The sequence below is a fragment of the Neopsephotus bourkii genome, unplaced genomic scaffold (genome assembly GCF_033783945.1).
Source record: "Neopsephotus bourkii isolate Nb327-2 ecotype Australia unplaced genomic scaffold, CSIRO-AGI_Nbou_v1 NB_1189, whole genome shotgun sequence".
NCBI lineage: Eukaryota > Metazoa > Chordata > Aves > Psittaciformes > Psittacidae > Neopsephotus > Neopsephotus bourkii.
In genome coordinates this window covers 327,208-343,439 of record NW_026901674.1, presented here as the reverse complement: position 1 = coordinate 343,439, position 16,232 = coordinate 327,208, and the positions used below count along the sequence as shown (strand labels likewise).

At 41.6% G+C, this 16,232-nt stretch overlaps 1 protein-coding gene across 3 annotated transcripts in view; it reads right to left on the bottom strand.

The window, feature by feature from the left end:
• Window positions 1–16,232, bottom strand: part of CUNH10orf90 (chromosome unknown C10orf90 homolog) — an 88,213-nt gene that overhangs the window by 38,656 nt on the left and 33,325 nt on the right. For all 3 annotated transcript variants that reach the window (XM_061364089.1, XM_061364087.1, XM_061364088.1), the window contains exon 2: window positions 405–499. In XM_061364089.1, coding sequence (XP_061220073.1) covers window positions 405–499 — 95 coding nt within the window. The remainder of the gene's footprint in view (window positions 1–404; window positions 500–16,232) is intronic.

Below are 16,232 nucleotides of genomic sequence, written 5' to 3'. Positions count from 1 at the left end.
TAGGGTTTGACCAGCTAATCCTATGCTTGTTGGGAGCTTTCAAGCTTCACTGCATCTTGTGTAAAAAATAGTCACAAACACAAAGTAATTGTGGTGAACTGAAAACCTCAGGCTTTATCTGAGACAGAGGGTACTGATATTTGGAAACTACTTGATTTATTCTCCTGGGGTGTTTTTAACAGCTTTTCTCCAAAAAGAACCCCTATGCAATTTCTTTCACCCCTCACCAAGAGCACACAGAATCGCCACATTTAGCCCTCATTTTATTTAGCTTTTCTGCTGCCTAAGCTAAGCCTAGCTAAACAAGCCCGTGTCCAAACACACTGCTCAGCAATCAGTGATTGTTTTTTGAAACCTGAATGCATTCTGCTGACTGCTATCTAAACATGATGTATTTATTTTACCTTGGTAGAGCTTGATTTGCTCTCCGCAGCACTCTGCCGCCGAAGGCCTGTGCATGTCCTCTGACCGTCAGGGCTCCAGTGCTTTTGTGTCCCTCCTGGGGAGAAAACGCAGAGGAAATGAGATTATTTCCAGTGTCCTGGAGGAGGTGTGTTAGAAAAATGTGGGTTTAAATTGAGTGCAAGCAGGAGGGAAAGAGCTACTGTAAATGATCTGATTGTCTTGGGATGTGATTATCGGAGGGATCCTATTTCTCCTCTGTCCCAGGAGAGGGACCTGAAAGACCCTCGGGATTCTGCTGCTGAGATGTGTTCATGGGCAATCTCACAATGCATTCAGGGCTGGTCCAAAGCTTGAATATCTCTGCTTTTGATTTCCATGGTTTCAGGCATGGTTGTGGAAGACTTGGGGAAGATGAGAAATGGAGATTTCAACAAATTTCACTTTTCTGTAGTCTGAAGAACTAGTAGCACAAATGAGCACACTAATGGGCTGGATGCTTACAAGTTTGATTTCATTTGAACTAAGTCACCTTCACATTTAAAGGACTACAGTAATTTTACATCATATTCACAAATTCTATTGCATTATGACTTTTCTAGTTCAGTAATACCTATAACATTAGTACATTGGATGGCACTTGGAGGAACTTGGTCTAGTGGAAGGTGTCCTTGCCTGTGGCAGGGGACTGGAACTAGATGAGCTTTAAGATCCCTTCCAACCCAAACCAGTCTGGGATTCTATGATCAGTCTCTGTTTTTGTCATCTTTTGTGTTCTTTGAGCTCTAGCTTGTCTGCAGCTTTTTACTCAGAGCTAATTTCCACATAACACGGAGTCTGGGCTATTGCAACAAAGCATTACATCTGCTGTCAACAGTTTTGCCAGAAATTACATTACTTTCTATTTTGCACTAAGCATCCAAAATTAATTGTCAAAAATTCTCTATTTGGACTGAAATCTCTTGACACTACTCATTGTTGCTTTATAGCAACAAGTCACACCACTGGTAAGACCTTCTGCTCTACTTTTCTTTCACTCAGACAGCCTGCCACAGAAGTTAATCTTTTACTAAGCAGAATTTCACTTTACATGTAACATTATATTAACAAAGGAATATAAATCAGCTCCACTTTAAGAAGTGTTCATTAAAGCATATCCACCGTACCAGGCTTCATCTTGGGTGAAGCTAAGGAGTAAAATTGTAGGAGGAGGAAGGTATCAGGTCAATTCCTCACTGAGGTCTCTCCTTGAGACCTACCACAGAACAGCAATCATAAAACATAAGATGCTTGATGAACATTCGGCTTTAATAAAGCATACTAAAGTATACTTCAGTGGCACAGCTCCAAGATGTTGATGCCCCTGTGTATATATTCATAACTGGTATGAAATGAAAGAGAGGTTTGCTTTTGTCACTGAGCAACAGAAAAGTCCTGAGCAATGGAGACAACACCTGGACTTATTAGTCACAGTATGGGGAAAAAGAGAACCAAGAGAATAGCTGGAGCAGAGGGCCCACTACACATTTTTATCAGCAAAGAAGTGGACTGTGGTTGCAGACAGTGAAAATCCAATGAACCTGATCTGGCACTGGATCTTGGTAACTGCTGGCACAGAACATGGGCGAGATGCCCTTGGAGCATGCTGTTAACCCTGCTGTGGTATGCAGTGAGAAAGTGGTGCTGTGCTTTCACTGAAGGACAAAATCCACCTGCACCCTCCAGAATTGGGATAGGGGCAACGGCTGGGTGAGCCTTATGAGAAGGTTGTTTTCAATGTACCACTGCTCTGGTGAATTACGTCTGAATACTTCCTGATTAAGAACTGCTACATGTGCTGTCATGCTTTTTAAACCAACTAAATAGGGAATAACATGCAAAGAACTATAAAAAAGAAATTCTTAGACAGAATTAAGGCAAGACCTAAAAAATGCAAAAGTTTGGTGAAAAAAAGTACATAATTAAAGTGACAACTTCCACTAAATTATCAATATTTTCCTTGAATACTTTACAGTAAGAAAACCATAGTTGTCCCAGTTCGAGCTGGAAAGCTACAAGAGGAGAACATCAACTTGTGAGTGTCAACCAGTGCACAAGGAAATCTAAAAGGCTGGCTGGAGGTGAATCAGACCCAGACAGCCATGTTTTGTCAGATGGCCTTTCATGAATTTCATTCAATGTGTTTTCAGCACAAGAGAAAGACTGAGGGCTACAGGGTCAAACAGGAACAAGCTGTCAAAGTCCACACCATAAATTACATATAATATGTAAGTTGTTCTTATCAAGGTATCTTCCTGTGGTTAGCAATAATCTGTAGGTAAGACCATTCAATTTCACATAGAATGGGAACATATTGGTTAATTCTTGCTTGTATAACTTTAAAAAGTAGTGTTTCTGGAGCAGGAGAGATAGGAAGAAGTGAGGTTGGAGAAAGAAGAAGAGGAGGAAATGTTTTTCTTCTATGCTAAATCATCCAGAGTGGAGTTGTGTGTTGCATTTTCTACAATACCCTGTGTAAAGGCATTCTCATGTTACTGCAGGAATCCTACTGCTGGAAAACACTCAGACTTTTGGCAAGTCATTTAATCTAGTTGCTGAGATAGATTAAATGGCATTGGCGGCTAAAGCTCCAGTATTTTTCCTGGTATTATTAAATCTATACTTGGAAGCTTTGCATTTGTTAATTTATGTCAATGGAACAACCAACAAACCTTTAAAAAGACCTTTAACCTGTGTTTGGAATGAAGATACTTCAAGGAACATAAAGGTTTAGCTGAGGTGTATCACACAAAGTGTTTTCATACAAGTTCTCATTGCTGACAAAACGCATCGCGCTGTAACTCCTGTTACACAACAAAATGCAAACTTCAGTTTTGCCCTGTGCAAAAGCATGAAACAAATGGCATTCTGAGTACTTTCCATCCCTGTGGGGAGTATGAGAAACTTACCTCTATCCAAGTTGAAATCCCAAGGATTTGTTTAACCTCCCCTGACCTTCCCTTCCCACCATGACCCACCTCTCCAAATTACAAACAGGAGATAGGAAGAGGAATAGAGGAGCAATTGCTGGCATATGAACTTTGTCCTATTACGTCTTCACTCTTTAGTTTTTCCCTCACAAATACTGTTTGTTGAACCAAATGATATGCTCCTTGGCAAAGCATCTGGACATCCAGCTACAGACCAGGGTTTTCCTAATTACAGAGTGCAGCTGGAATCGATTCTCCCAGTCTCGAGTGCCTGGATGTCTGCCTCGGGCCAACTGGCAGCCGGCTCAGATAATGATTCAGAAAAGATGTACTTGTAAATCAGCTTGCTAAAACACAGATAGATTGCAAAGGTGAGGGTGCTGGTGAAAAATAGCGTACCGCAACTACTTGGCATGCACAGGACAGACCAGTCTGTAGCCAGCTGGGGTTTTGCACAGAACTTGAGACACATTAAAATGGTCCACGAATAATGCTATTTTCACAAAATCCCAGCCTGGTTTGGGTTGGAAGGGGCCTTAAAGCTAATCCAGCTCCAACCCCTGCCACGGGCAGGGACACCTTCCACTGGAGCAGCTTGCTCCAAGCCCCTGTGTCCAACCTGGCCTTGAGCACTGCCAGGGATGGTGCAGCCACAGCTTCTCTGGGCACCCTGTGCCAGCGCCTCAGCACCCTCACAGGGAAGAGCTTCTGCCTTATATCTAAACTAAACTTCCCCTGTTTAAGTCTGAACCCATCACCCCTTGTTCTATCACTAGAGTCTCTGACAAGAGTCCCTCTCCAGGATCCTTGTAGCCCCTTTCACATACTGGAAGGCTGCTCTGAGGTCTCCACGCATCCTTCTCTTCTCCAGGCTGAACAGCCCTAACTTTCTCAGCCTATCTTCATATGGGAGGTGCTCCAATCCCCTCGTGACCTCCTCTGGACTTGCTCCAACAGCTCCATGTCCTAATTATGTTGAGGACACCAGAACTGTAAAAGTGCTGCAAGTGGGGTCTCACAGAGCAGAGTACTTTCAGGTCTTTGTTAGACATATACAGACTGCCACCCTGGGGCAGGTTGGTTGATGACATCCCCAGTGACACGGCAGAGCTGGAATGCCTTTAGACCACTGGCCTTGGCCTCTTCCCCAGTTTTTGTCATGAAAGTTGCATATTCATTTGCTGACAAATTTCAAATACAGGTCAACACTTCTGATCTCCTCCACCCTGCTCCAAGCCAAACCTGATCAGGTCTGCCATCCTCTCTGACCCACCAGTATCATCTCAAAATGAACTGCTCTGAAGGCTCCAAGAACTTCCAGCACCTCCCTCACACCACCACAAAAGAGCATCACAGAATAAACACACTGGTATGAAACTTCTCCACTTCACCAAACACACTGTCTTTTCTGATGATTCTTACAGCACGACCCAAGAGACCTGTGAGCGGATTTGGGTCCCTCCCTGTCCATGGCAGCCATGGTCCCTACAGCCCCCAGGCCAGCACTGTTGAATACCCAAAAATACTCAAATTCCCCACTTGGCACCAGGGAGCTAAAAGACATCAATGTCTTGGCTGCAGGGTCAGGTATCAGAGCAATCACTCAGCTAATACAATGTCTTTGGCATCAGTGAAAACTTATTTTTAAACCCTTTTCTCCTTCTATGCATTATTCCTACTGTAAGTTATCAGCAGATAAACCATGTCATTAAAATCAGCTTGGAGGAACTAGTTTATACTTTATTCTGTTTAAAGCATTAGTTTTGTTCAAATTATCTTGTGTCTTTTTACATTCAAACACCTGAGGAAGCCTTTAGGAAAAGAGTCATCATTACAGATTCACCACACTGCCTCTCAGTAAGGGCTGGGAGAGATCATCACTCACATCCTCAGATCTGAAGTGAGTCATCCGGAGAAGCCATCCGGACATTACAGACACATCTAAGATGAAAACCAAGTCAGAACGAACAGCAGAACCAAATCCACATCTTCTGGTCTTCTTCATGTGTCATAAAGAAAGAATATCATAAAATTGCAGAGACTACTGTCATCTAAAGTAAAACTGAACAATGAAGCTAAAGTTCACATGCCTGGTACCAAAAGTAGAAACAGACAAATACTGAAAATCCCACCTTATACTGAGGCTCCTGCTGATACTAAATTAAAGGAAATCTACTGGTGAATGTTGTGTTTGCTTATTAGTAGAAAAAATGATGCACCTCCAGAAAGCTGTGGCACTGGCACAGTCTTGACATCCTTCAGGGATGTTATCCTGAGCCTCCAGAAATGGTGTTAAGTTCAAGTAGAGATGAGGTCTTCTATTGATGATGATCCAGAGGCAATATCCCAGTGAAGATGGGGCACAGCCACATGTGCAATTTACTCTCCCACAGTGTCATAAAAATAGACCTAATTATCATCTGTTCAGGATTAGACATCAACATTCATGTAAGACCAAACTGCAGTTTTCACTAGAGATACAGGAAGAGCACACAGTGCCATCCTGATAACTCAGACACAGCTAGAAACCATACTGTGCTTACCCATCATAGAACATCAGACTGGTTTGAGTTGAAGGGACCTTAAGGCTCATCCAGCTCCAACCCCTGCCACAGGCAGGGGACCCCTTCCACTGGAGCAGCTTCCTCCAAGCCCCTGTGTCCAACCTGGCCTTGAGCACTGCCAGGGATGGGGCAGCCACAGCTTCTCTGGGCACCCTGTGCCAGCGCCTCAGCACCCTCACAGGGAAGAGCTTCTGCCTAAGAGCTCAGCTCAGTCTCCCCTCAGGCAGGTTCAAGCCATTCCCCTTGGCCTGTCCCTACAGGCCCTTGTCCAAGGCCCCTCTTCAGATCTCTTGTCAGCCCCCTTTAGGTGGTGGAAGATTGTTATAAGAGAGGATGACAAATGCAGGGTACTTCAGTCCTGTGCAATGCACGCACTTACAATGGGGGTCAAACAGCAATACAGGTTTAGAGGAGAAGAAAGCAGCTGACAACTATTCACTTGAAATCTTTCTTGTCATGAATAAAAGCTTAACCAACACAAACAAGTGCTTTGCCACAAAAGAAAGTACTTGAACACAGTTGCATGAAGATAATAGTGTTTTAAGGCAGCTTTGCTGGGAAGGTTTTCAAATGAGAGTAAATGAAACAGCCTGAAATCATTTTAGTCTGAACAGGCTTCCTTATGTAAACAAAATTGAAAAATGTTTTTTTAAGATGTCAGGATGGATTTTCTTCTATTACAAGTAGCATCACGAGATTTGTTAACTGAATTATCTTGCCCTGCTTGCACACCTTGAAGCTGTAGCTGGCTGCCTGCAGGGGTGATTACAGGATCCGCCATGGAACAGACAAATGAGTTCTGGTCTGCTATCAAAAAGCCAGAAGTCATAAATCTCTCATTATCCATGCCATTAGAAGCAAGGTGCTCATCAGGGGGCTAAAAAGAGCACAGGAATTATATCTTGAAACCCATACAGAACAGAAAAAATAGTGTTTTCATTATGCATTGCTATTATTCTTTATCTTCACTTAATAAAGTGGGAAATCACCCCCAGCGTATCCATCACACAGAGACAAAATTAAGTAGATTCTACACTTGCTCCTTTTTCAATTTCTCTCCCTTCTCCAAGGGTTATTTCTATTTCTTCCCTATTTTTACATTTTCAGTGGTGTGGGGGGAATGCATTCCTATGTTTCTCTAGGCAGAGAAAGCTTATACTAACAAATCTCAGTCCCTAGAAGCCCTAACTAGCTCACCAAACCTGCCAAGGCCCAGCTCTGTGGACGTAACTCAGTCCAAGGACTCACATGGGAGCACACAGGAAGGTTTATCTGACACAGGTTTGATTTCTTCAGTCTAAATAACACAGTCTGCCACTGGAGTTGCCTGTTGGAGCTCCACTGATATCTTTATAAAATGGGGAGCTCAAGCCCAGGGTATTAGAGAGGACATCTATGGATCTCTCCAGGTGTGGAGAATTAGGGTGGATCATGAGGGATAATGACGTTAAATAGCAAAAACATTCTCTTTCATGTTTTTTCTTCAGTAACTTCATTGTAGAAATAAAAGAGATTCCATAAGTGTCACAGGTTCTTATTCCTATGCTAGGAAGAGGAAGAACTGAAAATAATGAGCAAGCCATCAAGTGCCCCAATGCCAATGACCAAAGAATGGTGCTCATGAATCTCCATGGTTCTCCCGGCTTTGGTGGGATGGATTCCACCCATCTTTTTGCACTGCCAAAAACAGTGCAGTAGTGTCCCATGTACTTCTGGGAGATACAAACCAAGAGTAAGGAAGTTGTTGGAGGCTGTTTTATGTAAGAAATACATAGCACTGACTTTTGGGTTAGATGAATAAAACACTTAAATATGAACAGTCGATGTGCCAGAAGTTTATACAAAGGAGGAGGTAGACAGGAGACAAAGAAAGGAGGAGAGTCAAAGCCACATGTAATTTTTTCAGGTCCCACTTCTTTCTAATTTTAATGCATTCTGAATACTATTCCTGGTTCAGATCCTTGCACTAAGATTCATTATTACCTATTCTTACTCTGAGGGTGCTGAGAGGCTGGCACAGGGTGCCCAGAGAAGCTGTGGCTGCCCCATCCCTGGCAGTGCTCAAGGCCAGGTTGAACACAGGGGCTTGGAGCAAGCTGCTCCAGTGAAAGGTGTACCTGCCCGTGGCAGGGATTGGAACTGGATGAGCTTTAAGGTCCCATCCAACACAAACCATTCCAGGATTCTATGATTCATGCTATTGTACCATTACTTGGCTTATTGAGCACTAAGCAGCTAATGTACTCTCAAGAATAAAGATGTAACTAACAGAAACAATTCATACAAAAGAGCTATTGGAAAGGATCCTCCACTGCTCTCAGAGCCCCCTTCACAGCATGTTATTAAGACATCCACATTTTAGAGGCCATGTATGTTTCTGAAAGCACTAGAATGTTTCAGATAGCCAGAAAATTCTTCAGTGACTGTAAACATGACAAATACTATGCATAAGCAAACAAAGGAAAAGCAGTTCTGCAGCCAAAAAGTATATTTATGAACAGTTATTTTAGCACGATTACGTGTATTCATGTAAAGGTCACAACATACAGAGAATTTGATGGTACAAATGGGTTCTGTAAATAAAAATTCCACTCATGTTACTCAGAACTGGCAGTAATTACAAAACATCCACATTTGCCTAAGGCTGCTTAAGCATAAGAGCAAGAGGTAATCGTCTGGCCTCAGCATTTCAGTATTTCTTACATTTATCTGCTTTTGTAAGAGCATAACTTTAAGACAAGAAACTGTAGAGAGGATAAGAGGTGCGCTCTGTTACACGTGCATTTTATGACTCAGTGTATATCCTGCTGTGGGGATTTTTCACAATGCTTTTGCTTAGCAATGATATTTGCTTTATTGAGTCTTCTTTTTTCTTCCCTTTTAATACTCTTAATACAGTGGTGGCTTCAGCAAATGATGTGTGCTGCAGGTACAGATGCTTTTGTTAAGACATTAAAGTAGTGATTCCAACACACCTCTATATGAGTCCAATTCTGTTTCCAAAACAAAGACACGGGATGTTCACATGAGCCAAATTTGACACTGAGCAATTTGTACAATGGAACTAAACCCAGCGGAGCACCAGGCATGCCAGATTTAATATGGATTTTTCATGTTACTTTTGAACAATAGGAGCATTCATTTCTGTGTAATACTTGGGATATTGTTTCTTTCTGGAACAACACCTTAATGCTGTGATTACAGACAGCAGAAACTGCTTGATAATAGGGGATAAAGTAGGCTAAAACCAAGAGAAAAACATCAGTGTTCACAGGATAAAAACACAATAGCTAAGATTTAAATAAACACGAAGCTTAAAATGTTAAGTTTCAAAGTCACTACTTTGATCACAAAGTAAATAGGTTTATTCTGCATAATTTAAGACTACTCCACATCTCCCCCTAATTTCAATTGCCACTGACTTGCCTTGACTCAAATCTAACAACGCTTCACACAGCTGAACTTCGCAATTATTTCTACCACGCAAAACTTTTTGCTTGGTGAAATATTACCCAAGCTTGCCTTTTGAAGGGAAATTGAAAAACAAATCTCTATTCATAGCATGCTTTCACCACGCGGCTGTGATTTGTTTGATCTTGGGATTAGCCCTTTTGAATTCCACTGCAACAGGTTGAGAAAGACAGATCATGCTAGAGATTAAAATGAAAATGGAGTAATGCGAACATAAAACAGGGCATGGTGGATTTTGGGTTTATCACCAGATTCAACAGAAGATAATTGGTAATTGCTTTTTTTTTAATCATTCAGGCTTTGAATTCAGAAATGGAGGGTGCAGAGAAGCTTGGAATTGATTAAATGTTAAAGTCCTCAAAACCTAACTTTTAGCTTCTTTTAGTTGGCAAGGAATGAAATTTAGAGCTCTCAAGCTCTCTTCTGGCTGTGGATATCACATGAATGAGGGGGAGCAGCGCTGGGAGCTGTCGGCCCCACTGGACCAAGCACCCATGGCTACTTCTCCAAGATGCAATATCCTGCTGCCTAGCAACAACCCACAACTCATTACTGCTTGTATATTCCAATCCTTCTGCAAACCTCAAAGCTCTGATCCCAAATTATTGCATACGGCAGCATCAGAGCTGCAACAGATGAATAAAAAAGCACATTTTCCTTTACTTGCTGCAAGAATTCCTTGCACTACGGTGTTGTATTCATTAAATATACTCAACCCCCAGCAACACATTTTGATTCAAGACCAATCTGAAAACTATTTCAATATGTGAAGAGTTATTTTTACAATAGTTGGCCCCTAAGGAGCTACTTCTATGAATAAAGGCATTCACATACCTACACATTTCAGTGATGAGGTCACCAAGACTGATTTAGGGTCAGACACCAAGGGTCACGTTCTCTTGGGCATGAGTATGCTGGATAACATGACACAGCTATGCCTGCAGGGAAGTTATCCCTGTGGTTTAGAAGTCCAGACTTTTTTCCTAATTATTATTTACTGCATGTGGAACAATTAAGGAAAAACCATTAAAAACCCAGCCCACAACCGTCTTGCACTGTGCTGTCTGCTTGCACCTAATTTTTAGCCTGATTTCCAGGAAGAATGTGATTTATGCCCTATCTTTCTGTTTGTCCAAGCTGGGACTTTTGAGCTTGTGGGTTATTTCAAGCAACGTGACAGCAGGGTCAATAGCAGATCTCTGACAAGCTTACAGCAAAAATCAATGCCTTTGCAGAAATGAGAGGCTGCCACAGGGGGAAGTTCACTGGGTCTCCCCTGTTTGACGCGTTCAGGACATCCATAGTGCATCGCTCGTGACAGGTCCTGCTCCATGTCCTTGGGAGCAGTGAAGAGGCCTGGTGGCAGATAGAAGAGGGGATGGAGAAGGAGATGCAAGGAGGAGGGAGGAACAATAGGTCTCGGGTACCAGCCCATGGGCTTCCTGAGCTCTGATGCTTATGAAGTTACCTTTTTCTTGTTGGTCTGTATTTTCAATTTCACCTTTTTGTTTCCATTGTCTAAAAACAAGATGGAAAACTAATGCTGAGATTATGGAAATGGAGAGGCTTGAAGAAAAGTGCTGGAGGCCAATCTAATGATGCTGCAGCTGCCTGAGCCCAGGATTGCCATACCTTAGACATAATCATAGCCCTGTTAAAAGTCCCATAGCAAATCATTACTGGAGTAGCCTTCTTAAATATGTCTACTCTGATAGACACAACACTGAAAAGCCAGACTTTACCACACAGAATACCTCGAATAATGCAGTGTGAAGTAATAGCTGAATAGTTTAGTATAACAAAATGCTGAAGTACCTATCTATCAAAGGCAAAATTAAGTTGTTATGGATGATTACCACCACTACTTTGTTCATTCTACAGTTGTTCTGTTCGACAGCCTCTGATCCAGAGCCAACACGTAGTGCATTAAATAATTTAGCCGCACTCCTCATCCAGCACATCTCCTCCAGCTGAATTCTGGCCCCTCTCCATTTCAGTTGTTCTTCTGGGTGCCTTGGGATGGGAATTGACCCCAAAGGTCTCTTCAGGTCCACCAGTTACAGGAGACAGGCTGCTGAGTGTGCTTTCAAGAACCTCTTGGGTAATCATCAATACTCTCACTAACATTAACTACCATTAAGTCCCCACCTAGAAGCTGCAGAATGACTTAAAGGACATTACCAAGCATTTTTGAGCTTAACAAGGAGTTTTCTAAGAGCTCATAGCCCCATACTGGAGACTCAGATGCTCAGGTGGGACGTGATCTGCCTGAAGGCAAGAGCAATGAGCTTGGCATTGGAAGTGGGGAGATTCATTCTTGTGCAGAGAGATAGTGCAAGCCTGGATGCTTTGGCAAAGGAGAAGTGCAGGTGGAATTCTTCTTTAGGAAAGTTTCAGCTGGAAATATAGCTTAGATGTAAAACTCTATAGCCTATCTGCATTGCTACGGCCCTTGTGAAAGATGTATTTTGAGGTTTTCACTTTCTGTTTTAGAGTGGCTCTCAGCTGATCTCTCTCATGATGCAACATAATTCTCCCCCCCCACCCCAAGCTAAAGCACCAAAGAAAAATTCCATGGAAACAGTTGGCATTTTGCGGAATAGCTTGTAATTATTAACCTGACCTGCTTGCAATGGACTTGCACAAAGCACTGTGCCAGTGAGCTGCTGCCAGTCACATCAACTGACTTAGTTAATATGTGTATTGGCACAACACAATACCTAGCTCTACCTGGCTTCTGAATCCTTGTGAAATACAGCTTCCACCCTTTTTCATCCCACACCCATGCTCCTGGGGTAACCCCTGGTAACTAACACTTTACTGTGGGCACACACTTCCCTGTCACTCTACTGCTGATCCCATGCTTTCCCATTTCAGGATGGTGCCTGCCTAAATCCCCAGCCACAAAACCACTGCAGGTAGCTGTGAGAAGCCAGTCAAGTACTTCATTTCCACCAACTATGCTGTCCCTCCTTCCAGAAATAACAATTTCACTTCCCCTAGGAGTAGCATGTTCCCTCTTTCCCCCTTTCTCACAGTACAGCTACACCTTCTTTCATACCCTGAATTTCTCGACTGATAGGCTCAGGTAGATCACAGAATCCCAGCCTGGTTTGGGTTAGAAGGGACCTTAAAGATCCTCCAGTCCCAACCCCTGCCGCGGGCAGGGACCCCTTCCACTGGAGCAGCTTGCTCCAAGCTCCTGTGTCCAACCTGGCCTTGAACACTGCCAGGGATGGGGCAGCCACAGCTTCTCTGGGCACCCTGTGCCAGCGCCTCAGCACCCTCACAGTGAGCAATGTCTTTATTGATTACACGATCTATTGATCTGTAGATAAATTTATTGGAGTGCTTGAAGTTACTTTGGTTAACTTGCAAAGGTTTCTAAGATGGGATGGGTTTTTTGGTTGTTTTGCTGTTTGCCTTTTTAACTTGTTTGGCCTTTTTTAGCATCCACTCATTAAAGTTACCTGAGTGACTTTGGTGTCCAAAGGCAAAATGGAGAAGAGCTTGGCCTTTGCTGGGGTATGTATAAATGCTGAGAGCACTCCAAGATCTGCCCCATCATGAGGAGGCAAACAGGGTCACAAGCCAGTAACATTTTATCTTAAGCCATGGACATCTATTCTCCTGTTGGAGCTTAGAGATCCTGTATTTTGTTTCCCATGACATATACATGCAATCTGGCTAGTGAGAATGACAGACTGATGTGTATACACAAGTATTGAACCTACAGAGCACTGCATTATTCAGCAGCTGGGACTAAAAGGCCCAACAACAGAAGTATTTACTGTAAATTAAAACCCAACAGAAGCCAACTTTAGAAGATTAGCACAAGATTCATGCACTGCTTTAATCACTCCGAAGACTAAGGTCAAATAATGCTAAGAAAGAAAAATCAAACTCAGAGCTATGCTTTTGTACATTACTTAACATTCTGGTAATCACAACATAAAAGTATGTACTGATGCTACACACGGACACACACTACAGGGATACCTTCAAGGCAGGGACAAAAGCATGCTGAATCTTACAGTCATTTGGGCTAAAGGTTTTGGCCTTTTGAAATGGATTAAAAAACTGGCTTTCAGGAAAGTGCCTTTAAAAAATAATAGCATAAAAATAAAGTAAAAATACAATTAAAATTAAAATTAAAATAAATGAAAATAAAATAAAAATAGAAAAGAGATAAAATAAGAAATATACATAAATAATAAAGTAAAAATATAAAATAATCTAAAAATAAAATACATAAAGAATAAAATAAATAAAATTAAATAAAATAAAACTAAATATAAAACCCAAAGTACAAAACCCAGAATAAAAGAGGCTAACAAGTCAGGATAGAGTTTGGATGCTCAGTGGGATAGAAGTCACCAAAGACGTATTAAAAGAACCAAAAATTTCAGCAAGTCATTAATGTTATTTTAAAGAAAAGGCAAAATATGTTTCTCACACCCTAAACTAAACGCATCCTTTTGGAATATCAGTCTATTGATTTAAGACCATCTTGTTGCTCTAAAGGTATCACTGCCTTACTTAGAGCAATATTGGGATGAACACCTTAACCAGAATATGATTGCTGATAGATCTATCAGTGCAGACTCATATACTTAAATGAGCATTTAAGGAAAGTTTATTATCTACAACTAGGTGGTGAGCGTTGCCTTTATAGAAATAAATAAACAAAGTACTGAAACCAAGCTCAAAATGCCTCCATAGATTGTGTGTAAGCTGGTGTTTCTGGCTGTGGTACCCATAGTGGTAACACTCGCATTTCCCCACAAATTTTAAGGTCAAGGATTTGGGTTTTTTGTCCCCCCCCCCCGAAAGCACTGCCAATTTTCTCTCTTGCCTTTAAAATGCAAGAGATGAATCAACAAGGTGCTATTTGCTTCCCGAAATGTATTTGCCCAAACCCTTGCTTTTCTACTGAAGCTTCCAGTCAGTGATTACTTACTGGCAAAGCTGGGTTCACATCTGGAATATACTGAACCCAAATTATTAAACCTTCATACATGGATTCCTGGAGTAAACTTCTTTGGGGAGCCAACCCCAAGGTTAGCTCCATCAAGCTGGATCCAAACTAACAGAGAAAGAAGCAGGGAAAAAAGCCTTTCTGGTGGGAAATAATGCTGTAATAAAATACAATATTCCCTTGAATGAGGAGTTTCCAATACCTTTGCCTACAGCAAGTTATGATAACAGCCACTGCTTTGTATGAAGAAATGAATAGCTTTATGTTACTGACCTCTATCACATATAGCCATGAAATCAGAGTTGCAATTGTAGTTATTTGCTGCTTTTTAGATATTCGTTTCTCTTCCTCAGTGCTTAGGAGAGCTGACTGAAGGCAGCTTATACTAGATTAGGCTTCCAAAACCTTCATGCATTATAGACTTCTAGATACAGGGCTTTTTCCCTCTCAGAAGGTGAAAGTGTTGAGTCATTTCTTTTAAAGAGCTCAATGAGGTTACTGCTTATAAAAAGAAAAAGCTGGCTGTTCAAGGCAAGGCTAAATGAAACCCAGGCAGTGGCTGCAGCACCACATAGCAGCATCTGGCTCGGAATCCTGCCTCCCCAGCTCTGCTCGCCCTGGCTTAAATCAGCCAGGCACTAGCAGCTCATCCACGATCATAACGTGGATTAACAAGGGCTCATCAGATGGACCTGTGTGCCAGAAATGATTATGGTTTAAAATGCAAGATCCTGGCAGGAAGGGATTGTCATTTGTGAAGCCAGTCCATTTAATGGGGAAATAACCCACATATTAAAGTAGAGGATAATTTGGCAGTTATAGTTTCAATGGCTCAGAGACATAAAATACAGTCTCATCAATGTGTAAGATTAGAAGTAATTAGCCCTTGTATGGTAAAGTCATCAGTTAGAAAGTAGACTCCATCTGGGGACTTTTTGTAATGATGCCTTAGGGACAAGTAAGATGGGACCTTTGACTTACATGATTTGGAAGGGACTTAGACCTAATTAGATCTGCAAAGATGCAGTAACTGCAGTAAAAGGGATTTTTAAACATGAAACATATTCACTTTCTCTAAACAAACTAGGTACATTACACTCTGGAACAATAAGAGAATTAATCAAAAGACGGTGAGCAAACAACTGCCGTGCAGCTGCCAAATAGAAGATGATGCAGGATTATATAGAATTGAACATTTAATAAGAACTAAAGACTATTTAATAGTTATTTTGTTAAGGTTTTACTTAAATGTGGAGAAAACAAAACACACCCAAGTCCAAGGGAGCATTTTTTCTTATATCTGTTTCTCCAAATGCAGAAGTTATAATAAACACTGATTGCCTTGAGTAAATAAAAGCTAATTTTCTTGCAGAAATAACATACCATTTACTTTTTCACTCATTACACAGAAACAGACTTGCAGCTTTTCAGAGAGGGATACAAAGAGCTATTGTGTTTTCACTGCTGAGTTCCATAACGTATTTACCATCTTCTATTTTCTTAAAAAGACTTGGCACTTTGTGCTGGAGAAATGAAAAATCTTACGTTAGCTTCTCAGCAATGATTGCCTCATTTACGTGATCTATCTTCTCCTAAGGAGAAGGAAAAGAAAAACCCCTCACTGTATGATATTAACATTTTTCTCCCATAACTTAATACTCTGTGTTTTGTCAATGCAGAGCTGGATCATTAAAGCCTGGAAGCTAAATGGAAAAGTATTGTAAGGCCGTGAACTAGGAGTGGAGCAACAGTGATATAGTGATCTCAGAGAGAAAAGAGTGCTGAGATGACACATGTAGGGTTTACACACTCAGTCTTGCTGCTTAAAAAAGACTAAGTAAAATGGCA